The following is a 25,645-nucleotide window of genomic DNA, read 5'->3' as shown; positions in this document are numbered from 1 at the left end:
CCCTGCTGCTGGTTTTAGAACCAGAAAGACTGACCGAAGCAAACGACAGCAAAGAAACAAGAAACGTTCCAAAACTAAAGGAAATTTTTAAAGCACATAAGAAAAAGAAAAAACTACAGACAAGAAATACAAACCAACCAACAAAAATTTTAAACAACTCAAATCAAAAGGAGTCAACGCAAAGAAACAAGACAACGGGTGTGTAAAGATAAAAGGCAACGAAGACGAAACAATAAAAGAAAATATTTCAAACCTGAAACTCAAATCAGGAAAAAACAACTCATTATAGGAAAATGGTGATCTCTAAGAGAACCAATGTTAAGCATGGAAAACACCAACTTTAACAAGGTTCATCACTGTAAGAGATGCAAAAACAAGCGAACTCTTGGCACAAAGTAAAACACCTGCAGAAGAGACGAGCCACAGAAGGAAGAAACACGAGCAGCACAAAGAAACGAAGCCAACGAGGGAAAAGGATAAAAACTTCAGCTGGGTATTGATTCCAATTTCAAGAATCGATTTGGTTCCGATTCCCAAGGGTTAGAATCGATTATCGACATCAAAAATGGCCATGTGGACTTTTTCTAGTTTTAAATGTAAAAAGAGCAAATTATGTTAAAATATTACATCGATTTTTGAGCTTATGACTTGATTCAGTTTGATTCTTGGAATTTTTATGAGAATCGATTCAGAGTTGATGAATTAATGTTATTAACACAGCACTACTTCAAAGTTAATAAAAGTTTAATCAAGGTCAAACTTGAATGTAAAATAATCTGTAAACATTAAAAGGAAAAAGTGGAGTTACATCCATCCTTCACTTATCACACAAACTCAGACCAAGAGCCTAAAACCTTCATCTCTTTGATATTTATAAAGTTTTGTTACTATAATCTCTTTATAAACATTAAACACTGTAATAAAGTCAGCCTGAAAATAAAAGAGTAGATGTCGCCCTCGGTAAGCTGGGGGTGGGGTGGTGGAGTGGCCTGAAGGCCCGGGACAAAAAAATAAAGATCAGGTTTCGGGTCAATCAGGCTGATCAGGTTTAGCTGCCAGCAGGGGGCGAAAGCTGCAGGTCAACAACCAAAAACCCTAAAACAAGTTTATTTCTGGTTTTTGTTAGACGCATCCTGATCAAAGGTTTTTGGTAATTTTAGATTGAAACACGTGCAGAATGAAGTCAGAAATCCTTTATGTAATAAGGTTCAATAATTGCCACATGGGTGCAGTGAAAATAAAACCACTAAGTTCAGTCATTAACTTATCTCTAAGATTTGTACAGATTTCTCCTTTTGAGACAAATGACCTGAATTAAAATGTGGCCTCAGGTTGAAACGTGAGTGAAAAAGCAGCCAAAGTCCACAGAAGAGCTTTCTCTGATCAGATCAGCTTTAAAAGATGTTTGTTTTCCAGCTAAAGATCATTTCCATCTTATAAAACCTGAACTGTCTTTTATGAGTTGTGATTAAAACACCTCATGTTTGTGTGTTTTACAGGAAATCTTAAAATTCTCATTAATCACCACTTCCTGTTGTTACGTTTTGGGAAAAAGGAATTTCCTGTTTGTGTCTTCCTTTCAAAATAAAGCCATCATCTCATTTCCTGTCAGTGCCCCTTATCCCATTTCCAGTTCTGTCCCAGTCCTCACTTCTGATTCTCCTCTTCCTCTCGGTCCGTCTTGACGTCAGTACAGCTGTTCTTCTGGTTGACGTCTGATTTTCACTGGTGAGCGTTTGAGTGCTGCTTGAACTGTCGAACAGCTCCTTTGCAGATCAGACAGAACCAATAGATCTGCAGGGGCCACAACAGAGCAGACCCCAGGTTGCACTGCCACGGGGCCACCAGGGGCACGGAGTACCAAGGGATCGATGCATACCTGCAGCAGCAGACAGGAGGCGCTGTGGTCACTGAGAGAAGCACACTAAATCCTCATTAATAGAATTTTTCTGCCATTTTTAATAGTTATGAATGAACTTATCTGTAGATTAAATTATGCAAAACTCCAACTGTGTTATATAACGATAAATAGATTTAAGATGCAGCAACAAGCCTAGGTCCAAACTGCACTCAGACTAGCCGTTAGCTCATCGGTCTTTAAGGATGTAACGTCTGTTTCGCTGAACAAAGGCGGCTCAGAAAGTCTCACGAAACAAACAAACAAAAACAGAATATCCTGTTAGTTACCAACTTATCACATTTCTGAGAAAAATCCCACACTCGCCGAGCCTTAGTGAGCTTTTAGAGTTCAGAGGACATCATTAAAGATCATTTTAAAATCAGTGATTTAATGGCTGCAGGTATTTAAACATAAATAACACCCTTTTATCTTTTAATATAACCAATCACTTAAACATAACTCACACACATCACATTATACTGGAATTATTCTCTCATTTAACATAAAACACACAAAATAAATCTAACCACCATCCCGTTAACACTAAAACTCCTCCGTTTTATAATTAATCTTTCTTTATGATTTCATGTTAATATGACCAAAAATCATCTGGTGATCAGAACGAGTCCGTTTTCAGGACGATGGGTTAATAATGGGTGATCAGCAGGTCCACAACTTAAAATCGTGATTCTGTCTGGTCTGTGAACTCACCATCGCTTCGCTTTTATTCACCCTAGCAACGATACATTTTCCACAAAGGAGTCAAATTTTCTTTAAAGTATTTATTTAATTAGTTCTTGGGAGATAAATCTGACCGGACTATCTGCTTGTTTAATCGCTTGAGCGTGAGTGATGTTCATGAGACTCGTGACCCACCTGCTGTAGGCGTAGTACAGGTACGGGAAGAGCAGAACCCGACAGCCGAAGAACGTGGCCAGCATGATGACACCGTTTACTTTGTGCAGCAAAGAGCTCTGCTTCTTAAACTGAAGAGATGTGAAGAGAAAACACAACTGATTTCAAAATAATGAAACTAGAATCAGATGAGAGGCTGGTGGGGAAAATAAAACACCAACTAGACAACATGGTCTCACCTTCTGCACCTGTCCTTTCGATCCTGCTGAAAGCTTTTTTCACACATCACACCCAAAACTTTTCTCCACCCAACCTGCTTCTTCACCTCTTTTCCACTCTGCTGCTGTGTACAGTAGACCTTAGGTACTTAACGTCCTCTACCGTCTTTACTTCTACTCCCTGTAACATCACCGTTCCACTTGTGTCCTTCTCATTTCCACACGTGTTCAGACTTGCTGTGACTAATCTTCATTCCTCTCTTTGCCAGCACACATCTCCATCTCTCTAGCTTCTCCTCTACCTGCACCCTGCTCTCACTGCAGATCACAATGTCATCTGCAAACATCACAATTCATGGAGACTCCCGTCTAACATCCCGTCAGTTTGTCCATCACCACAGCAAACAACACGCAGTCCCACCCCCACCATGACCTCCTCTGTCACTCCTGCAGCACAGCTCACTGCTGTCTCACACCTCACTGCTGTCTCACACCTCTCTGCTGTCTCACACCTCACTGCTGTCTCACACCTCTCTGCTGTCTCACACCTCACTGCTGTCTCACAGCTCTCTGCTGTCTCACAGCCATCTCGCACCTCTCTGCTGTCTCGCACCTCACTGCTGTCTCACAGCTCTCTGCTGTCTCACAGCCATCTCGCACCTCTCTGCTGTCTCGCACCTCACTGCTGTCTCACAGCTCTCTGCTGTCTCACAGCTCTCTGCTGTCTCACAGCCGTCTCGCACCTCACTGCTGTCTCACAGCTCTCTGCTGTCTCACAGCTCTCTGCTGTCTCACTGCTGTCTCACACCTCACTGCTGTCTCACAGCTCTCTGCTGTCTCACAGCTCTCTGCTGTCTCACTGCCGTCTCACACCTCACTGCTGTCTCACAGCTCTCTGCTGTCTCACAGCTCTCTGCTGTCTCACTGCCGTCTCACACCTCACTGCTGTCTCACAGCTCTCTGCTGTCTCACAGCTCTCTGCTGTCTCACTGCCGTCTCACACCTCACTGCTGTTTCACAGCTCTCTGCTGTCTCACAGCTCTCTGCTGTCTCACAGCTCTCTGCTGTCTCACACCTCACTGCTGTCTCACAGCTCTCTGCTGTCTCACAGCTCTCTGCTGTCTCACTGCCGTCTCACACCTCACTGCTGTCTCACAGCTCTCTGCTGTCTCACTGCTGTCTCACACCTCACTGCTGTCTCACAGCTCTCTGCTGTCTCACAGCTCTCTGCTGTCTCACTGCCGTCTCACACCTCACTGCTGTCTCACAGCTCTCTGCTGTCTCACTGCCGTCTCACACCTCACTGCTGTCTCACACCTCACTGCTGTCTCACACCTCACTGCTGTCTCACAGCTCTCTGCTGTCTCACAGCTCTCTGCTGTCTCACACCTCTCTGCTGTCTCACAGCTCTCTTGACCTAACATTCTTCTCTGCCACTCCAGACCTTCTCATGCAGAACTATAGCTCCTCTCTTGGTACCCTGTCTTGGACAGTTTCCACATCTACAAAGACACAATGGCGTCTGACATTCCCTGCTCCTCTCCATCAGCATCCTCACAGCAAATCATCTAGTAGCGTTTTTAGCATGAAACTGTACTTCTGCTTAATGCAACAAATCAAATTTCTAAAACTTTATAATCATGACTTAGTTGCTGGGTTGGAACAGTGAGACTCATCAACTCTATTTCAGCAACAACTCTGCACAGCTCCCTTGTTGTTAGAAATCTGCATCATCTCCCCTTCCTCCCCTTCTCACCCTCTACCATCTTGTTGAACAACCTCGTCCAAACCTCTACAGCCACCTCGGAGACCCTTCCATACCTCCACATGACTATGCCTTCAGTACCAACTGCCTTTCCCCTCTTCATCGTCTTCCTCACTTTATGCTCATGCTTCGTTGCTTTCTGATAACAGTTACCTCCTCTGTTAGTCATTCTTTCATTTTCCTCCTCCATCAACTCTTCAAAGTACTCTTTCAGTCTTCCCATCTGATAGTTATGAATACATCTCCATCCCTGATCGCCCTAACCTGCTGATCTCTGTCTCACCAGCCTGTACACACCAGCCCCTCCCTCCTTACGGGTCATCACAAGCCCTTTACCACCTCTGCCTTTACTTTACTACATGTACCTGTACTCCTGTCTACTCTCTCGAGTCCTCACCATGTCCCACTTCCTCCTAATGAGCTTATGTCCCAGTAAACACTCCTGAACTTCTCCATCACTCATTTTTTGTTTTAAAGCTTTTTAAAGAATTTCAAAATTAAAAGATAGAAGAAACAAATTTCACTACCTAAAAATAAAAATAATGACGAAGACAGAACTTCTGAAACACCTGAAGCTGATTAGTTTTACTCACACACCACCCAAGAGCTAAGCCACCACATCGATGCCTCTGGGGAATGACAGATTCTGGACGAAGTCCGTCTGAGAAACCAGTTTGTGTCACCGTGACCCAACTCTAATGGTTCTGCTAAATCAGAACAGCTCTGCTTCTGTCACTTAACCTCACAAGACTCTTATTAACCTGTGTTTTAATTTCAGATCAATAAAAGTTTTAACTCTGACTCACTTGTTTTGTGTATTTTATCTTTTTCTTTTCTTTTTAAAACTGGTAACGGTGAGTTTTAATGACTGAGATTATAATTTAGTTAAAATATTGGGATTTTTTTCCTCAGTTGAGATTAAAGCTAGAAGTCTCAAAGCGAGTAATTCATCTCCAGCGTCAAATCAGACGGACGATGTTTCCTCCAGCTCAACACGTCTGTCTTTAAATGCCTTATTTTAACATTACATGTTAAAAGAAAACTTCCAATAATTGTAAAATGTTACATATGTAGATGACAGTAGCCTAATTCTGTGAATCCAGCCTCAACTAATCAAGCTCAGAGTAATACATTTAAATAAGAGACAGGCATCAGTGCGAGCCAGGAGCTGCTGATCAGGCGTATTGATTAACTGATCATCTTCAGCTCCTCTGTGGCAGCAGGAGCAATGTTGACTGCTCACTAATCTGGGGGGGTCAAACAGTGGCACCCCCAAGGGGGGGCCTGGGCCACCCCAGTGGCCACACACGAGCAGACCAGTGTTCATTTACAAAAGTCGTCAAAGACATTTTTTAACAGGCCTGGGAACTAGCGTCCGCATCTTCAGAGTAAACATCACAGCTGCAGGAGCCATACGTGTTGTTTTCATTTTCTTTCTGCGTACATGAGAGGAGGCTTGGCCTCATTTGATTGGTTGATTGTGGAAGCACCAGCCTACTTAAGCCAACGCAGATTAGACACTAGGTGGCTGTGACGGGACAAGCAGTTTTTTACTGTGTGGCGAGGACTGTGGCTGTGTGTAACGGACTCTGCGGACTGTCATGGGGCAAGTAACGTATTCATTGAAAACCACTTTAACTGCAGTGAGTGGATCATGGACTTTGTGGAAGAAGACAAATTAATAAACATCAGAAATAAACACAAGCTGCAATTCTTTTAAACGCATATAAAGACTACCGACCGTCTCAGTAACCAGTAGTGCCAGTGTACAGGGCATTGGTATTACAACAGCTTTAAAGCTGATCTTCACCCATGTGTCACACGTCACGTGATCAGGAAGCAGAAAATCCATGAATTAGATCGTTTTGGAAACGCTGCTGTGGAAAAAAGCGAGGCTCCGACCAGAAAAGCTCCTGCAGCTCGCGCTTCGACAGCGGATTGTGAAAGAACAGAGGAAGCTAGAAACGCGCTGATTCTTCCTGATGTAAGAAGCGGGTCTACTCTTCTTGTAGTGTAGGTGTTTACATGATTATGGAGCACAATGTTCTGTGTCTCTTCAAAAACAGTAAAAACGCTCAAAAACGCTGGCAGTCAGCGGTGTCGGTGCAGGATCGGCTCGGGGTCCTGCGACTGCAGATGACGCCAAAGTAGTTGATTGTCTGAACATGAAGCTTACGGAAGTGATGTTATCACGTTATGATTTTGATTGGTCAGAACAAACTTGTGGTCATAGTCTTAGCGGTTGTAGTCCTGTAGTCCAAAAATCAACACTTTTTGGAGAAAATATGTTTGCATTTCTAAAGGAAATGTAAAATATAAGCAAATGATAAACGGTGACCCTCAAAAGCTCTTGATGTTGATGAAATGGGGCAAAATAAAATATAAGAACTTTACTAAAAGACACCAAGCAATATTTTGGATCAAAGAACGTATTTACATAACTAAGGAAATAACCAGATGAACTCCACATTAATACAAACAGATGTGGCTTCACATATAAGAACTGTTGTCTTTGTCAGTCCGATGTTGGTTTTATGCAGTTTTACATTCTTTACAAAACAAAGATAATATGGAGTTTTATTAACAAATTACATTTATAAAGAAAACATTTAGGTGTTAACAAACAAGAATTTATTAACAACACTGCTAATGTCTTTCCAAAACGTGTGTGTGAAAGCTGAGTAGGTTTGCAGTCATGTGACGTCATCGGCGGGCGCTGGACCCCGAGCCGATCCTGCACCGACGGGTTTATGTTCACACAAGCTATTAGTTCATAATAATTAATCAGGCATAAACGTAAAACCCAATAAAAATATTCAATTAAAGAGTACATAAGTAATCTGATATATGTAAAGTAGAAATTTCTTCTGCTCGCCATTTTCAAAACAAAAGTTTAAGTCTATTGTTTTAAATTTAAAAATAACGTTCCAAACAACTGTTTGAAATGTCTTAAAAATAATGTGTTCTTCAAATTTGAAGAAGCATCCGACGCACCGCCACAGGCGAAACCCTCCTGGAGTAACTACACGGACCAATCTGGTGTGCCACCCCCAACATTTTCTCTATCTGACCACCCCTATGAAAATGACCTGGGGACACCATTGGGGTCAAAGGTCATTTCGTAATCAAATAATTGTAGGACAAACCCCTCTACTAATCCTCTCAGGCTCAAAATAAGTTTTGTTAAAAGGACAAACAACTAAGTCCTTCAGAGGTACTTCTGAGATAAAACATGCTCATGAAACACGTGTGTGGAGTAACCAGGTAGGGTTTAACGTTCCCGCCTCCAGGGGGCTAAAGACATGACAGCAGGTAGGACGGTAAAGTGTAGTTTTGTCCGAAAGAACCAAAAGACTTTTGGAGCCAAGTACTAAAGTCTGGCTGCTCGACTGATCAGAACACCTAAACTCTACACAAGGGAGCGAAAGTAGCCAAAGAAGGAGACGCTGATCATTTTAATTACATAATAACAAATATAAACCATGAGTAACGTTAAGAGAAAGAGGCAGAATTTGCTGGGAAACAAAATAAAGCTGCTTCTAAAAGTGAAACCATGTCAGCAGGACTGGTTTATGTCCTGTGGGAAGTAATCTGATTACTTGGTGGATTACCTGGATCAACACTTTTCCCAGACAGACGGACGGCGTGCTGAGCTCAGCCAGAAACAAAACTCCCTGGAAGTAATCTCCTTTCCCTCGGCGCCACAGCTGAGAAACAGGAAACTGGTTTAGAACCGACTCAGACCCGACCGTCCCAGGATGAGGCTTCAGTGTTCTGTGGTTGAAGGTTTGATTCTTGCTCCAGATTTAGTAGAACTGTGTTCATTTGTAGTCACACGTTATTTACCAAGTCCAGAACTTGCCCTTCCTGTTGGTTTTAAACTTTTGTTCAGAACAGGTTTTTTAACCTGATGGACTCTCTTGGGTCTGAAGTCGCTCAGAAATCCGTTTTAAAGAACCTAGATCAGGAACTGGTTCGATTCAAGGACTTTAAAACAGCAGACTAGATCATTTTTCTTTCAGATTTAGTTTTCCTGAGCTTTACCCAAAGGAAATGTCACTGTCAGCTTCTGCGTTGCCATAGTTACCAGGGAAGCAGGGAAGCAGAAGGCCACCATGAAGATGTGATGCAGCACCATCAGAAGCTCTCTGCGCAGGTAGCTGGGCACCGCAGCCTTCAAGCCACCGCTGTGTGTCTCCTGATGACCTTTGACCTGTAGCTTGTGCCAGTGACACAGGAACATGGCATAGATGTCGTAGAGGAAGTAAGGTGTGGCAAACAAGATGTATGCCTCCGTCAGCGGGTGTCTGGGGTGCAGAAGAGGAGGGTTTTTGACTTTGCAGCACGTTTGCTTCATTACAGGAAGACGGAGGTGCGACACGGGAGACGCAGTCCATCAAATTCACGAGGCTACTTTGTAAAGAAACGTTTAACTGCTTTTAAATACATCAACAGGATCTAAGCACCTTAAAGGAGGAGGCGGAGCCTCTCAAAGCAACAGTTTTAATAAGAGTCCTCAAAAGGACTCCAAATGTTCAGGTCAAAATTTTATAAAGAACTTTATAAAGAAATCTAGAATCCTCTTGTGACCATAAACCATGACTGGCTTTGAGAAGACAGAAACAGCACAGTGGCTGCTTAAACGAAGCCACAGATAAAGTCGTTTGCCTTTTTCATCCGTCTATATTTCTGTTTTCCATATTTGGTAAAGCGATCTCCAGCAGCTTACAGGCAGCTGAGGCCGTCGTTCAGCAGCAGAACACAACATTCCTGCTGGCGACAGCCCGAGAGGATCGTTGGTCCCACTTGTATCAGAAATGAGTTCAACTTACAGCGGGAATCCAAACAAATGTGATTTAAAACGACATCATGATCCAAAGTGTGAAAATGAGTCTAATAAACGTTGTAAAGCTGAAAATATTTGATTTGTCTGTACAAAATAAAAAACCTGCAATGTTGATGCCTTTGAGCAGTTTTTTCCTTTTTTTTTTCACCTAATTTGGTAACAAAAAAACATGATTGTTGTCTGTTGAAAACTGAGCCTTTCGGCTGGTTTTTGCTGCAGGTGAATGAATGAGGATCCGGTTGGGATTTGATAAACAAATGTGGCTCAGGCCTTTGCTCCACTTTGACTGGTAAATGAGGAAACCACCCTTCATCGCTCCTCCCATCACTCCTCCCATCATGCTCTGCAGGGATGATTACAGACGGACTGAAATAGCTCAGGATAGTTCAAGTTAATCTCAGATTAGTAATTAGATTACTGGGTGACAGCGAATGCTGCTCAAACTGAGTGAGAAAGTGCGTCTGCAAAATTTCAACAAAAATATTTTTATACATTAGAGAGAAGCAGCCCTGGTGAGAATTAAAAATAGAATCAAATTGATATGAAATCTTTTAAAGAGGCATTTTAAATCAGACTGGGGATTAAAAAATAAACGTTAAATGAATGAAGAGAAAATGCAGGATGTGGTCTTCACCTGTCCTCCATTATGTCCCCGCAGGACGAGGCAATGATGCATCCAGCTGATGAGGCCAAGACGGCCTGCAGAGACGACACCAGGCTGAAGAAAACAAACCCGACATTCAGTCTGAACTTTAGGAAGATACACGGTCACATAAAGGTCCATCTTCATGCCGTTTACACAGAACTATTGCTCTGCCTCTGTCAGAACCATAGATGAGCAGAAAATCACAAACAAAACTACAAATAAGTTCAATCATTACAAAATAAATAATAAAGCTCTGAGAAAAAAAATACACAAATGCAGATGGATAGGATGATCACAAAAAACACAAAAACAACATGGAAATACCAACAGCTGACTGTCAGGATGCTCACGCATAAATAAATAAATAAACAACCAGAACAAAAAAAAGTTTATTTCATCTTTAGGATCAGAAATCTGCTCTCATTAAACAACAAGTGTGTCATCAGTTTAGTATGAACACGTGTGTGTGTGTGTGTGTGTGTGTGTGTGTGTTACCGTGTAGATACAACCACAGCATCGGCTTCGCTCCATCCCACCAGAAGCTTCAGTGTCTGTTTGGACACGAAGAAGAGTCCAGGAAAGAAGACCGATCCAGCAGCCAGGAGGCCCAGCATCCCTGAGTGTGTGTGTATGTGTGTGTGCAGGTTTGTAGGGGTTTAGAGATGAGGATCAGAGGGGCGGAGCATCCTGCAGCCACCTGTGACAGGAGGTGTGTTAATGTGTGAGGAGGAGGAAGAGGAGGCTGAGAGCTGAGGCGGTTTACCAAGAAACTTCCTGAATGTGAATCGGCCTCAGAGGTCTGACCCAAAGATGGTCCTCCTCTTCAGTCCACGGAAAATACCAGAAATGGCATTTGGGGGGAGAATAAGACGTTTTCCAACCTTAAAAGCTGCAGCAGATAAACAGAACGAAAGTCAGAAAACAGAACAAACCCACCAAAGATCCAAACCAGAACCTGAAAGGCTCTTCGTCCTCCAGCCGCCGTAACCAGAAAGGACCTCCGATAGAAAAAACGTCAGAAAACTGTTCATGATGGAAAGAAACCAAAAGAAAAACAAAACTGAGCCACAAAAAGGTCTAATCTGAATCTTAATCCCACTCAGATGAAACTGGAGACATCCGAGGATTATTATCCAGTGTCCATTTATTTATTTACGGTCATTCACTACTTTGACTCTAAACATTTTTTTTAAGAAATTCAAGTATTTGTTGGGAACACAAGTCAAAATAGAAACAAAACAGAAAAAAAATCTTTTAGCTAAAACAACGACAAAACATCTGTTTAAAACATCAGTTTCATATTTATAATAATTAACACATCGAGTTTCTTTTCATAGAAGGAAACAATCTAATCTCTACGCAGAGACGCCCGGCGGCTGATCTCAGAACAGAGTGCACGGGAGGAAAAGACCAAAACACGGGTCATCTAGTTCAGAACGGCTGCTAACCTGGAAGGACCTCACTAACGACGACGGAGCGGGAAACGCTCCCGTAACGGCCCCCGGAAAACTCTAACGTGTCTCACGTGATCAATCTGACCCAAACACCCGTCTCACTGATCCTCCGTCCAGTTCCTGAGCCGCTTTTGTTGTGGAATGAAACTTTTGTCATATTTTATGGAGAAAATCAGATTTTAACGCGCAGCAGCTACAAACACGTCCTAAATGTTCGGGTTGTCGTGTAGAAGTAGAGTTATTGCTTTTCCATTTCTGAATAAAACCAGAACCATCCAGCAGTTTAACGGAGGCAGCTCGTTTTTCTAGGAACTCTTAAAAATGCGCAAAAAATAAAAGATGAACCCATCAGCTCTACTTGAACTTGATGAAGATTCAGCTTCACGCTGATTTAAGGAGGAAGGAGAAATAAATATTCGTAAAGAAGGGAACGTTAAAGCGTTTTCCCCCCCCGACCAGAATGAAAACGCCATCACGTCTAAAAGTCACCTGAGAGATTTGATTCAGTCACTCGAGGACACGAATAAAACCAGTGAGCATCAACGTGTTTCTAAAACAATCGTTAAACTTCAGTGCTGCAGAAGTCTTTAGGGAACCGTTACGACATTGTCCCGACTCCAAAGGAATTAAACTAATTATCACAACAAAAACAAACCCAATAAGAAAATCACCTCCTAAGATGAATTAAATTAAACCACAAAGCTTCTGTCAACAAACTCAACCATTGCACAGCATTCAAACCCAAATGCTCTCCACGGGGTAATAAATATACACATGCAGATATACAAGTGCGTCTCTGTCGTCACGGAGACGTGCCGCCATCCTGAACAGGGCGAGCTGAGGTTTCACTACAGGAGGCTGAGAGGAGTACTAACACATCTGAGGCTGTAGCTTCTCCTCACAGAGCAGCTGATCCAGGATCTGCAGGTTCCTCCAGAGACTCCGGTTTCCACCGCCGCCTCGGCCCGTTTTTATACTGTAAACGACGCCTGCTGACTCAGAAACGTCTGGTCCAACAGCTCTGGCTCTGAGCAGCACCTGCTGCAGACGAGACTAAAGCCAGAGGAACGCTGATCCCTGGTTCTGGTTCTGCACCGGCTCCTCGTCGCTCGGTTAGAGCTGAACTGAGAAATCCGACACAGACCCATGTTTTTTAACCTACCAGGACATAAACTGGCCTTTTTGAAGAACTGGTTAGAGTTCAACAGCAGGAGTCTGTTGAAACAGAAAACTAGGAGTATTAAATTAAAAGCTTTAATTAAATGATTTTCTTGCTAAAATAGTTTTCCAGAAGTGAAAATCAAGCTTCGCCTCGTTTGTCTCTTTTGGACCGTTTGTCAGAACTTCAAACGGAGAGAATCGCCTCCTCAACTTTAGAAAACAGTTCCTGTTTGCTGGATGAATATTTCAGCAGCTGCAGAAACATTTCAGAGTTTGAAGAGAGGAACTGAGATGAAAGCAGGACGTTAAAAGCTGGGGTTAAAGGTCATAACCTCCTCTTTAAAAAGGACTCGACCGCAGCGGAAACGGAGACGCAGAGGAACCTTTAGAACATCGGGAACATTTTCCGGGACTCGGGACCTTGTAAAATCTTATTCCAGGTGAATCCTGTTCATGTGAATCAGTGCGTCCTTGTGTCTTTTGATGGTCCATCATCATCATCATCATCATCATCATCATCATCATCAACAGGACACCTGAGCCAGAAACTACACAGGAAACTAAAACAGCAGCATTTTACCAACAGCTTCCATCCCTCAGAACCAAGAGAGGAGCTGCGAGGTAAAACAGGAGGAATGACGGGACGTACTTTCAGTTCGGGTTTGAACGTCCTTCGGGATTTCAGCTCGATTTTCTTCAAAAGATTTGAGGTAACTGAGGCGATCACAGAGAAAACAAATAATGGGTGGAACACCAAATAACTTAACAAGAACCCCTCCCTGTGGCAGCAGGTTCAGAGGACTCAGACGGCAAGAAAGTGGGAGGCGACGACATGATGTGATGATAAATGTGTGAGATCTTCTCACAAAACGAGTTCCTGTCATTAATTTCAAAAATAAAACCGCCTGATGACAAAACTAACTCCCAATGACACAGATGCTGATGTGGAGCTGATCCAGGATCAGTCGACTCACGAGTTTTCCCCAGAGGGATAAGTAAAAAGGACAAACGTGTTGGTTAAACCTGCTACATCTGTTAAAGTTGCATTAGTGTTGCCATGGCGACGCCCAAAGACGCCACGAGACAAAAACAGTGGGTGATGTGTTCAAAAAGCATAAAAAAAATAAAACGCTTGGCGGCATTTGGCGACACGTGATGTCACATGAATCCTGTTGGAGCGGAGTGATGGTGGATTGTTCCCTCAGGGCAGGAGTGACCTAAACCAGATCTACCCTAAAGGTTCCACATGCACGGGAAAACTACATCTAGTACAGGGTTCAGTCCCCCCCCCCTTCCTCCTTCAGCAGCATGTTTCATTAATTCAGCACCAAAACGCTTTGAGGATCACGTGCTCCGGTGGTCCGAGGTCTGAACTTTAGGGAACTTTGTGGACCGAAGATTTATGAAGTATTTGAGGAGTGTCGATTCCCTCCAGACGAAGAAGAAGAAAAGAAGAAAAAAGTGTTCCAGATGAATCCGGTTGGGAGTGCCATCGTTCCTGGTGATGAAGAGAAGTGCTCATCTCTCCTCCTTCCTGGAGACCTTGGAGGAGTGCCATGCGGTGGATCTGAGGACAAACAAGAAGAGTTCAGGTTTTACTGACCTTCACACACGATGGAGACACAAAGCTCTGCTTTCATTAGAGGTTATTTCTCTCTGATGGGTAAAATAAACAGACTTCCAACTGTCTGACCTGATGAAGGTCTTGAAGGCGGCGCTCTGCGGGTTGATGCACAGCGGCACCCGTTTGCCCTGCTGATGCTCTGTGATGAAGCGATGGATCAACTCTGAAATTTAAACAGTCATAAGTTCGTCTCTCAAATGGTAAGAACGCACATTTCAAATGTTTGTGTTTAGTCCAGATTTATGTTTCTAAACTTTAGATTTCCATCCTAACAAATAACCAGCAGTGTAGATAAACCATCATCAACCCTCACCTTTTCCCTGCCACACAGACAGCAGGCTGTTCTCGTAGCTGTGGCTGAACGGTCGCTCTGCTACCGGCTCAAAGTCGCGGGTGTAAACTCGACCGCTGGGAACGGAATAGCAGCACTGACACATGCAGGTGTGGTAACGCAGCCGCCCTTCGTCCAGGTACGGGTGGGACAGCGCGTCGCTGCCGGAAATCCTTTTAGCCTGGAAATCAGAAAGCTTTTACTGGATCCGCCAGATGCAGAAAACCAGATGTTCTCAAAAATCTCAGAGTGGATCATTGACACCATCTGGAGACGTCCACTCACCGGATCAAAGACCAGCATACGACAGAGAAGGTGCACGGCTTCGTGTGTGGCTCCGTCCGACAGCATGTAGAGGACCGACAGCGACGGCTGGGGAACCAAACAAGATATCAAACAAAACTGAGATTTTATCCAAAATCAGACAAAAACTCCGCAATCAGTCAAGAAAAGCTTAGATCAGACGCCAATCCAGTACCTGTCTGAGACAAACCCAGCTAGTGAGAGTTTAACCAATACACTCACCTTACCCAGATCATAAATGTTAAAAAAAAATCTAAAGAGCTGAATGAATGAATGAATGAATGAACAAAAGAACGAACGTACGTACGAATGAATGAACAAATGAATGAACGAACAAATGAACGAACAAACGAACGAACGAACAAATGAACGAACAAATGAACGAACGAACGAACGAACAAATGAACGAAAGAACGAACAAATGAATGAACGAATGAACGAACGTACGTATGTACAAATGAACGAATGAAAAAATGAATGAATGAAAAAACAAACAAACAAACGAACGAGGACAGCTAATCAAATCTAATTCTGTATAAATATTTTTAAAACTTGAAAGTTTTGAAAACATTTAGACTTTTCTGGTTTCATCTCTCTCCAAGAAGCTTCTTCGGTTCTAGGACTCGGGTTGGCAGCAGAAGGCTTAGCAGTTGTTTCCAGGAGCAAACACTGATTGTGCTGAAAGTTTCTCTTCAAAAGGTAAAGTTAAAACGTGTTTTTGTCTAAGTTAAGGCAAGGTTATGGTGCTTTTCCCCCCAGATCATGTAGCCAGCAGCACTCATGACTACATAAACAGCCAATCCATGTGATCTGTATCGGCTATCGGCCCTCGGGGTGACCGGTTATCAGTGATCAGAGTACCTCGAGTGTAAATGTGACAGCTGTGTTTAAGATGAAGTTAAAAAAAATGTATAGAAATATATAGCGGAAAAAAAATGCTGCATTTATAAACAAATTGGTGAATTTCTTGTAATTTCTTGCATATTTGACACACACACACAGCTGTGCTCCACAGAAAACCACTGTGCTGCTGCAGGAGTTTAGATTTCAGGGAAAAAAGTAATCAGACAGGAGAACTACAGCCTAGGAGGTGTTTGTTAAGAGGTCAGTGATGCAAAACAGAAAAGGCCGATGAGCAGCTCTAGTCTGATCAGTTGAGTTACTGACTGAGAGGGAGGTAGACTGCAGGGTGACAGATGTGTTCAACACAAAAAGAGCACATTCCTGCAGCCGTGGAAGAAAACCTGTGTGTAAGAGATGAAAACGACACCTGAACACACGTGAGGGTGCTGCTGACGTACCGGTTTGTGGGGCCCCCTCAGGATGTGGGCTCGGGCTCCTTCACAGGCCGACGTCAGAGCCAACTGAGGCGGCGTTCCCAGCAGGTCTGTGATCAGATCCAACTGAAGCCAACAGGAACAAACATCAGTGAGCAGCAGCTTCTGGTTGTGTAAGAAAATGCAAACTTTCCTCTTCTCTAAGCCATAATTCTCTAAATATACTTAATTTGGTTTTACTTTAGAAACAGCTTCATATAAAAACTTGATCACATATTTCTTCATAGTAAAAATGGGCACTTGTGTCTCTTTTCATTTTGCAATAGATAACCGTCACATTGTGCATTTTATACCAAAACTGTCAAAAACTACACGTCTTACAGAAGAACAGAAGCTGAAATAAATCAAAATTGAGTCCAAGCCTGGTCCTCGAGGGCCACTGTCCAGCATGTTTTAGCTGTTTCCCTGATTCAGTGGCTTAATTATCACTTCAGCAGCTCATCAAGCTCTGCAGAAGTCTGTCAATCACCCACGGATAAAATCAGGTGTTTCTGCTCGGGCGACAGAAACGCCTTAATGGGGGTTACTGTAGCTTTTCACTAACCAATCAGAATGGGCATCAAAATACGTCATTTTCCCAGTCAAAGTAAAAGTCTGCACTAACCGACTGTGTCGCACCGCCACGGCAAAATAAAAGCCGCCTCACAATACATTTTTGTTGATTTTTTAAAGATATTTTTATGACTCCAACTTGTTCTTTCCATTTCGGATCTTTATTCCGGGTTACTGTTGGCCACAGACCACGCCTTAACTCAGTCACTAAACAACCAAACCGGAACTCTCCACACAACCGGCCAAGAACACCTCCTTCAACATAAAAGTCCAACCATAACAAATCGTAACTCGTTGCACTATTGTAAAACAATGTAAAGTGTAAAATACATAGCCCGTGTTTGCACACTTACACTAACCATAATCGTAGTTTGAAATTATTTAAACATCACGAAACGTTTCAATTCTACTTTATTTTGAAAAGCCACTGGCTTCTTCCTGTCTAGCTGCGGCGCTTTGGGTGGGCTTCTTATGAGAGACCGTGCAAAGTAGAGGAGAAAAGTCTGTGTCCCGTTTCAGGTTTAATATTTGTATAAATTGTGGATAAAGCAGGGGGCGGGACTTAAACGCCGGTTCGGGTTCAGAGAGCGTGGAGCGCGCTCACGCCGAACCGGCAACACAAAGAGAAAGGGCAGGGTGAGCACAGATCAATAACTGTATAAAAAGGACGGCGAATAGGTAGATGAGTGGAGGAAATATCTTATTTTGAAATATCGGAGGTGAGGTAACATTTCAGGAGCGAATAGGAAGAAGGGGGCGTTCCCGTTTACGAACCAAAACGCCTCTTGTAGCGGCTGGCTGGATAATATTTAGGGAGGGAGGGAGGGAGACAGAGCTCCTGTTAACTCTGGTTTATCCCTTGAGTTGAGGAACCGTCAGAAGAATATAATAAAACTAAGATAATAAAAAAAAGATAATTTTGATCAAACTGAATTAAAAAAAAGTACAATAAAAATCAGCTGTTGATTGGATTTGGCCTATTTTCACCATAATCAGCTAAATTGGTGAAATTTGTTTTTATATCTGAACACATAATTGCCAAGATGCAAAGAAACCACCGTTTTCATAAGTCTGTAAATGCACCATTACTGTTTGCATCTGCAGTCGGCGTGGTACCAGACTTTAAGCCCAGGATGGGTGCATCCCTCACCTGCTGAATGGGGCTCTGAGCCTGGAACAGGATGCGTCTTCCCAGCAGCTCTGCGAAGATGCAGCCCACCGACCAGACATCGATGGCCGAGCCATAGTGCCGGCAGCCCATCAGAACCTCTGGTGCTCTGTAGTACTGAGTCACCACCTCCTGGGTCATGTGACGTGATGGGTCAGGCTCCTCCACACGAGCCAAGCCAAAGTCACAAATCTAACCAAACACAGAACAATGTGTAGGAGTCGTTTTGTGTACGATGTCGAGCCGTTTGACGTTAAAATAAGAAGGTCCAGAACTTTGATAAAAACACGACCCCAATAACTCATAAGGAGCAACATTTCTGTGGTGACAAATAAAGATCATTCATAAACCACAAAGACGTCTGCATTTTCATCACCTTCAGTAGACAGTTACTGTTGACCAGCAGGTTTCCAGGTTTGATGTCTCTGTGCAGGATCCCAGCAGAATGCAGGTACTTTAAACCTAAACGAGGAAACCGAGCAGAAGCAGATCTTCCATCAGGTGAAGTTCACTCATATCATCTACTGAAATAGCCATTGTATGCCAACGAATGACAATCTCACGAGGACCTGTCTAAATGTTTATGTAGAGTTTATACAGGTCATTTCAGTAAATCTGCTGCGGTCTCTAGTATTAACGAATGCCTCGCGAGGTGTTTCTGTAGGGAAAAAACTGATGCTCCTGTTTCAGGAAGTAGAAGGTAATTGGACGAGTATTCATGATATTTAAACATAGTGCCTCTGATTGGCTAACAGCAGTATGACTGTTCAGCAGACTCCGTTTGATCTGCAACAGCGATGTTTCATCTTCACAAATAACAATAGCCTGGAGGAGTTCTGCTGTGTTGGAATGTTGCTAATGCTAATGGTTAGCTTCTACTGGGCGGAAGTGTACTCTGCTCTCATGGCTGCAAAAGTCAACAACAGCCTTCCCCGCCGAGATGAGCGAGTCATGAATATTAATTTATAGAGGTGCTGAAAAAAATCGATTCAAGTCTGAATCGTCGACGTCTTCCTCCGCTTATCCGGGTCCGGGTCGCGGGGGCAGCATCCCAACTAGGGAGCTCCAGACCGTCCTCTCCCCGGCTACCTCCACCAGCTCCTCCGGCAGGACCCCAAGGCGTTCCCGGACCAGATTGGAGATGTAACCTCTCCAACGTGTCCTGGGTCGACCCGGGGGCCTCCTGCTGGCAGGACATGCCCGAAACACCTCCCCAGGGAGGCGTCCAGGAGGCATCCTGACCAGATGCCCAAACCACCTCAACTGACTCCTTTCGATCCGGAGGAGCAGCGGTTCTACTCCGAGTCCCTCCCGAATGTCCGAGCTCCTCACCCTATCTCTAAGGCTGAGCCCGGCCACCCTACGGAAGAAACTCATTTCGGCCGCTTGTATCCGCGATCTCGTTCTTTCGGTCATTACCCAAAGCTCATGACCATAGGTGAGGATTGGGACGTAGATCGACCGGTAAATCGAGAGCCTGGCTTTCTGGCTCAGCTCCCTCTTCACCACGACAGATCGGCTCAGCGTCCGCATCACTGCAGACGCCGAACCAATCCGCCTGTCGATCTCCTGATCACTCCTACCCTCCCTCGTGAACAAGACCCCGAGATACTTAACCTCCTCCACTTGCGGTAGGACCTCTCCCCCGACCCGGAGTTGGCAAGCCGCCTTTTTCCGGTCGAATCGGGATTCTTATTTATAAAGGTTCAGAATCGATTCACAAAGGTTCAGAATCGATTCCAAGAACTCAAATATTTGGCATGTTACAGGTTTGAGATGCACTTTCTTGATCTTTGTTAGGAGAGTCAGTACTCCGATTACTTTTGTGGCCCCATAAATTGAGATGATTTATGTTTGAATCTGCTGATAAGAGGGCACTCGGATGTCATTTTTTCCATACTCAGAAATTTGAGATATTCTCATATTTTTTTTCTAAGTTGATGAATGAGTACTCAGGATTACTCATGTAACTTGTTTCCACACATACTTGAAAATTATTTGACCGTATTACTTTCAAAGCTACTGTTAGGTAACTACAGATTTGTTATATTTTACAAGGTAAGAAAAATAAATGTTACCTTTTGGTCAAAAGATTGTTTCTGTTTACAGTTTTAGAATCACTTTATTTTACATAGTAAATTAGCATTTTTGGAGCACGACCAGTTTAAAGTCTAATAAAAATGTCCCATAGCTTTAACTAACTTGTACAACAAAGTAGTTCATCCTGGAGCCGACACTTTTTGTTAATACTGATTGTGAATCGATTTAAATTGAGAATCGAGAATCGATTCTGAATCGAATCAGCACCCCAAGAATCGGAATCGAATCAAGACATCCCTCGTAATTTACAATGTGACATAGACCTGTGAGGCATTTACTGGCTTGAGCGTTTCTATCAGCAGCTAATGCCGGAAATAGGGGTAGAAGACTGTTTTAATGTACAGCCTGCATGTGAAACTCACCGCTGTAGATTGTCATATTTAATATAAAAAAGGACAAATCATACACATTTCACAGTGAACGTCTGAGGTTTGGTAACAAAAACAAAAGTTTCTTTTAAAATCCCAGAAGTTTCTGAAGCCTGAGCTGGACTAACACTGATTATACTTCAGATACATGGTGTTTGTTTATCTCAGAAGCTGTGTATCATGCAGTTTTATGGGGGAAAACCCATAAATCATGCACCTAATGTGTGGTGCTGTTAAAGATAACTAGTTCGGGTAATAATCACTTACAAAAAGGTTCCCCCTTGAGAAATGAAAAAAACAATCCACCAAATGAGATAACTGGTCAAGTTAAACTGTCTGGAATCAGAAAACCTGACCAAAAGGATTCACTCACCTCGGAGGATCTGATACAGGAAGACCTTGATGTGGTCGGTGGTGAGAGGCTGAGGAGACACGATGACTTTGTGGAGGTCGCTCTGCATCAGCTCCGTGATCACGTAGCTGCGAGGCGGGTGGATGTCAAAGAAAAAAATAACAAACGCTCACACATGAATCGACCTCCGCCTACACGAGCACGACCCAGCTCTGAGCAAAGGTTCTTATGTTCGGAACAGAATCACGATAAATAAAGCCAAACATAACATCCGCTCTCATTAAAGACACACCAGCATCCAGCTGCACATCTGCAGCAGTGAGCTGGACACGGACCAAAAAGCAGCGGCTAAATAGAGAAGTAAACGAGCGCAGTTAACGAGGAGAAACTGGGACAGACACGGCGAGGAATTAAACAGAAGCAGTGGGTCGGAAGGACTTGGACCCGATTCTGGTTCCTTATATGAAAGGATACATCTCCTCAAAGCAGTCAATCTGTGGAGGCTGCAAAATGTCCAGAGCTGACAAAACCTGCAGAGGAACAAAAAACAAACAAAACACACACTCAGCCACTTATCAGCACCTAAACGTTGCACCTCAGATGTTTTCTGGCCACTACATTGTCATGTTTGAAGAAGCACAGCATCCTCAGCTCTCTGAAGACCCTCTTGCAGGAAACCAGATTCTGGAAGACGTTTGGCATCTTCTTCAGAGCCACCTTCCGACCGTCCCGAGGATCGGTGACCGACCTGCAGAAGAAGCGTTTCCTGAGTTATATAGCTACTCGCTTCAATCACAAACACAATCTACAATGCTCTACACGTTCTACATATTTAAAGAAAATATTGGTTTCGTATCTTTACCCATCTTTAGTTGGAATTGTTGTAGATTTTAAAGCCTATTATGCTCAATAATATGTGCCCAACGATGACTAATGCTAGTCCTAAACCAGAAATCCTGGAGGACAGGTAGGTATCCTGCGTGTTTTTGTTGTTTCCCTGCTCCAACACACCAGATGTTAATCAGCAGGTGATTAACAGGCTTCTGCAGAGCTCGGTGAATTGCTGAACAGGTGGTTCAACCACTGAATCAAGTGTTTGAGCAGAGAAACAACAAAAACATGCAGGATACAGGCCCTCCAGGACCAGGATTGAGAACCCCTGTGCTAAACCATCTTCTAACAAATAAACCTTTTCTTTTAAGTGCATGTGAGATAAGTTCTTTTGCAACGTCAGGGGGTCAAAGCAAATTCAGGTGACCCGACTAAAGCAAGCTGCCATTCTAGACGTTGTCAGGAATTCTTATCTTCAGTTTATCTCCGTGCACCGACATTGCAACAGTTCTGTTGACAGTTCATAGAGCTGATTTCTTCTTTGCTTGGTCTGATGACACTCTGGCAATCATCACAACCTTCAGTTCTTCACCTCAAACCAGAAGCCAAAAAAATGACCCACAAACACAGAAAAGTGCTGTCAGTTCAGCTCATTAAGACACACTTTAGACATACTTTAGGACGTGGATAAATAACTCCTTTCATGAATGTCGTGTTTTTCCTCACACAAAGTTGCACAATGTTTTTCTATTTCCCTTTGACATTTTTAGTAGGATATTAAAACCCATCTGATTTAGTTGCCCTTTATTTTCTGAGTTTGTTGACTGTGACACATTCCTGATGTTTCCAAATCAATTACTGACTTTTTGAAATCTTTCTAGAATAAATGAGTGGTTATAAAATTCACAGAAGTTTTAACTGTTTTAACTATATTTACCAAACAACCCCAAAGGCACCATAACCGATGGGTCGGTCTGGCTCCATCTCTGCAGGGCTGGGCACCTCACTGGCTGGGTTGCTGTAGGGCTGAGGCACCGCCGCTCCCCCGCCGGTGCTTCCTCCAAGTGCTGTGGGGTGACGGGGGGTTCCAGCTGGGGCAGTGGGTCCAGTCAAGCACGGTGTAGCACTGAGGCCAGTGGAGGGAGCTCCGCAGGTGGAACCCACGCAGAAATACTTGTGGCCCAGCTCAGAGCCTGGAAACAAATCTCCACAAACGGTCTGCTGGCCAGCACCGTGAAATGCCATCCTCCTCTCACAGAACCCAGAAACACTCCACTGTATGGGAGCTGGACTGAGCTGCTGCTGCTCCCGTTTAGGCACGGAGGAACTCCTCACTCAGCATCATCCATCAGCTTCCTGCAGATAAAATAAAAACAGAATAGTTGCATGATAACAGAAAAACATGAGCAAACATTGTTGATTATTGTAATGACATCCATCACTCCTCTCTTCCTGTTCTGTCATCATGATACACACAGCACACGCTACATGCTTCAGAATCGTAGTGAACCCATTAGATACGCCCAAATTATTTACAGAGATGTGGAGCTTGATTATTTCATGAATTCTTAGCAAATTTGTAAATATTGACATTACCCACATTGGTACTGTGGTGACACGTTATATTGTACAGCCCCAAAGAATATGTCTCCAATTTACTTTAGCATCTGAATCAGAATGCGTTTATTTTGTGTTCCACGAATATGTCAAACAAAAATCCTAAAAACATCATGGTCTTACACACGAAACAGATTTAAGCAGCGTGTGAGGTTTTAGATCAACACTGTTCAGCACTTGTATAACATGCATGGTGGTCGACCTGAGGCCTGAGTCTCTAGTTGTTTTCTGGTGGTAATCATTGATGTGTTTCTATGTAAAATATAAAAATACAACGAACTGTTGCGCTTTTGACAAGTTATGTCACCACTGTAAATAGCAATGCCGGGATGGAAAAAAACTGCAAAGCTTTACAGCAGCAGGTGTAACATTAAATGATGTGACCCAGATACTGGAGAACCTCCGTTAGCTTAAAAATGTTCTCATGTTATCAATTTTAATAATCCTAGCATTAATTACAGCTAATTGCCGGTTTAAAATGACCACAACCCAGCCTGGAGAGAGTTGTCACCAGATTAAAAGGTAGATTAAAAAAAAAAAACGTTTGTAAGATTCTGAAGTGAAGCCAGACCGAACCGAGCCGTGATGCGTTTGCAAACGACAGAAAAATCGCAAACTAAGGCAAAAATATAACTATTGAACACCACAATGTACATGGTAGAATAGTTAAAGCTACTTAGTTGAACAGGAACCAGCGATTTAAGTTACCTTTGTTCATAGCAGGCTGCTGGTTATCTAAGCTAAAAGTCAAGCTAATCGAGTCGATTGGACATAAACTAAAATATAAATGTATCTCATTGGTAACAATATCCACCTTATGAGCAGCAGATTGGTCATTAACAATCGAACACTGACAATATAACTCCTTTAGATATATTCAACTAGATCTGATGCTAACCAGCTGTTCGAGCTAACTAGTAAATCCCATCGATGCTGTGACCCACATAACGATCACTTCTTTAACAGTCACCAATATATTTGTTAAAAGAGGCCGTTCTTTGGTTTAAATAGAAGTACAAACCTAGCTTTTGTAAACGGTTGACATGGCACAAAATCCGACTTTTGAAGGCGGAACAGCTGAGTTCGAAGCTCGTCGCCCCGGTTCTTCCGGAGCTAGCTTCTGCTAGCTCTTTGGTTCTTGGTGGCTGTCCATCGCCTCGTTATATCCACCGTGTTAGCGAGCCATAGAGGCGGATTCTGAGGTTTCTGGATGAAGGTTCATCCAGCTAAACCTTTGAGCTCGGGGTTCCTCCAACCCAACCGGTGGTCGGTTTTACAGCGACAGCTACAGCTAGCTGTCGGAAGGAGGAGCTGGAGAAGCCGGGTGGGGGAGGGGCGGTGCTCATTGCGCTGTAAACAACGATAACCGGCGGAGAGGAGCTGACCGGGCCGAGCGGGTGGAGAAAACATGGCCGCATCGAGGAGGACACTCAGGGGCTCATCGAGCTGAGAGACCAGGGGCCCACCGAGCAGGAGAGCCTGAAACCCAGAAAATTAGAGGAGCAGAAATCTACAACAGCTAAAAGTAAAGCTAAAAACATTAAAGTACGTGTTAAATTGGAGGGACTCTTCGCTTCCCAGCTTGTCTGAAGCCTTGGCACAAAAAATTACCACAAAGACATGCAAAATTAGGCAAAGACACAGAACATTAAAGATGATCAAACAAACCAACTGGAAGTCAGAAAACAGCCAGTACAAAAAAATCACCGTAAAATGTAAAAAAGTAAAAAATGAGACAAGCAAAAGTGTTTGGGATCACATGTGATGATGTATTGCATTCTGGGATGTGCACAGATGTGTCTGGCCTAATGAGTGTAAACAAACCATGAAAACAAACAGTATGTTGCAGAGAAGAAGCAGATTTGGGAGAATGGACATGTTAAACATGTTAAAATCCCCTAAATAATACGGAATATATGAGTATGTGTTAAGTCGGAAACCGGTATATGGACAAAATCAATTAATGGTTTGGATCCATATGAAAGACCCAAGACAGAGCACCAACGGCAACTTGTTGCTGCCGCAGCTCTGCATTACAGACATTTTTAACTATCTTGTTTGTGGTGTGAGCGGATGTAAACATCTGGATGAGAAGTAAACGTTACATTTGCTGGTTTTTGTAGTAAAACAATAAAAATTGTCATGTCATTGAAGAAGTGTAGCAGGAAAAGTTGTATCATGTGTCAGTGCACCTGCATTAGCCAATGGGTATGTGTG

The 25,645-nt window shown here is 43.3% G+C and overlaps 2 protein-coding genes and 1 long non-coding RNA gene across 3 annotated transcripts; 1 reads left to right on the top strand and 2 right to left on the bottom strand.

Annotated features, from left to right (window-relative positions):
* Positions 1 to 726: 726 nt before the first annotated feature.
* On the bottom strand, positions 727 to 10,851 carry tlcd3ba (TLC domain containing 3Ba). Its single transcript, XM_070547768.1, has 6 exons — positions 10,726 to 10,851; positions 10,219 to 10,302; positions 8,826 to 9,045; positions 8,350 to 8,445; positions 2,777 to 2,886; positions 727 to 1,879 (listed from the first exon to the last, which is right to left on the bottom strand). Exons 1-6 carry the CDS (start codon positions 10,842 to 10,844, stop codon positions 1,723 to 1,725), a joined length of 786 nt encoding a protein of 261 aa, XP_070403869.1. The 5' UTR covers positions 10,845 to 10,851; the 3' UTR covers positions 727 to 1,722.
* On the top strand, positions 6,432 to 11,420 carry LOC139064426 (uncharacterized). The gene is made up of 2 exons (XR_011517488.1): positions 6,432 to 6,722; positions 10,243 to 11,420. It is a non-coding gene; the product is annotated as an uncharacterized lncRNA (long non-coding RNA).
* LOC107394986 (nemo-like kinase, type 1) lies at positions 11,357 to 25,173 on the bottom strand. The gene is made up of 12 exons (XM_015974231.3): positions 24,450 to 25,173; positions 22,749 to 23,167; positions 21,599 to 21,728; positions 21,455 to 21,510; positions 21,002 to 21,108; positions 18,537 to 18,622; positions 18,143 to 18,352; positions 16,405 to 16,506; positions 15,086 to 15,172; positions 14,783 to 14,981; positions 14,539 to 14,632; positions 11,357 to 14,412 (listed from the first exon to the last, which is right to left on the bottom strand). Exons 2-12 carry the CDS (start codon positions 23,054 to 23,056, stop codon positions 14,364 to 14,366), a joined length of 1,428 nt encoding a protein of 475 aa, XP_015829717.1. The 5' UTR covers positions 23,057 to 23,167; positions 24,450 to 25,173; the 3' UTR covers positions 11,357 to 14,363.
* Between the last annotated feature and the right edge of the window lie 472 nt (positions 25,174 to 25,645).

The sequence above is a fragment of the Nothobranchius furzeri genome, unplaced genomic scaffold (assembly GCF_043380555.1).
Source record: "Nothobranchius furzeri strain GRZ-AD unplaced genomic scaffold, NfurGRZ-RIMD1 Scf029, whole genome shotgun sequence".
Classification (NCBI taxonomy): Eukaryota; Metazoa; Chordata; class Actinopteri; order Cyprinodontiformes; family Nothobranchiidae; genus Nothobranchius; species Nothobranchius furzeri.
Note: the sequence above shows the minus strand (reverse complement) of the source record. Positions and strands in the feature narration are given on the sequence as shown.

Coding starts and splice junctions, on each gene's coding strand:
- tlcd3ba (XM_070547768.1), bottom strand. CDS start 10,844: ATGCTGGGCCTCCTGGCTGCTGGATCGGTCTTCTTTCCTGGACTCTTC. Junction 8,446..8,825: donor TCTGCTTCCCTGCTTCCCTG/GTAACTATGGCA, acceptor CCTGTTTCTCAG/CTGTGGCGCCGAGGGAAAGG. Junction 2,887..8,349: donor TGGGAAAAGTGTTGATCCAG/GTAATCCACCAA, acceptor ACATCTCTTCAG/TTTAAGAAGCAGAGCTCTTT.
- LOC107394986 (XM_015974231.3), bottom strand. CDS start 23,056: ATGGCATTTCACGGTGCTGGCCAGCAGACCGTTTGTGGAGATTTGTTT. Junction 21,729..22,748: donor GGTGCCTTTGGGGTTGTTTG/GTAAATATAGTT, acceptor CTTCTTCTGCAG/GTCGGTCACCGATCCTCGGG. Junction 14,633..14,782: donor GTCTGTGTGGCAGGGAAAAG/GTGAGGGTTGAT, acceptor TTTAAATTTCAG/AGTTGATCCATCGCTTCATC.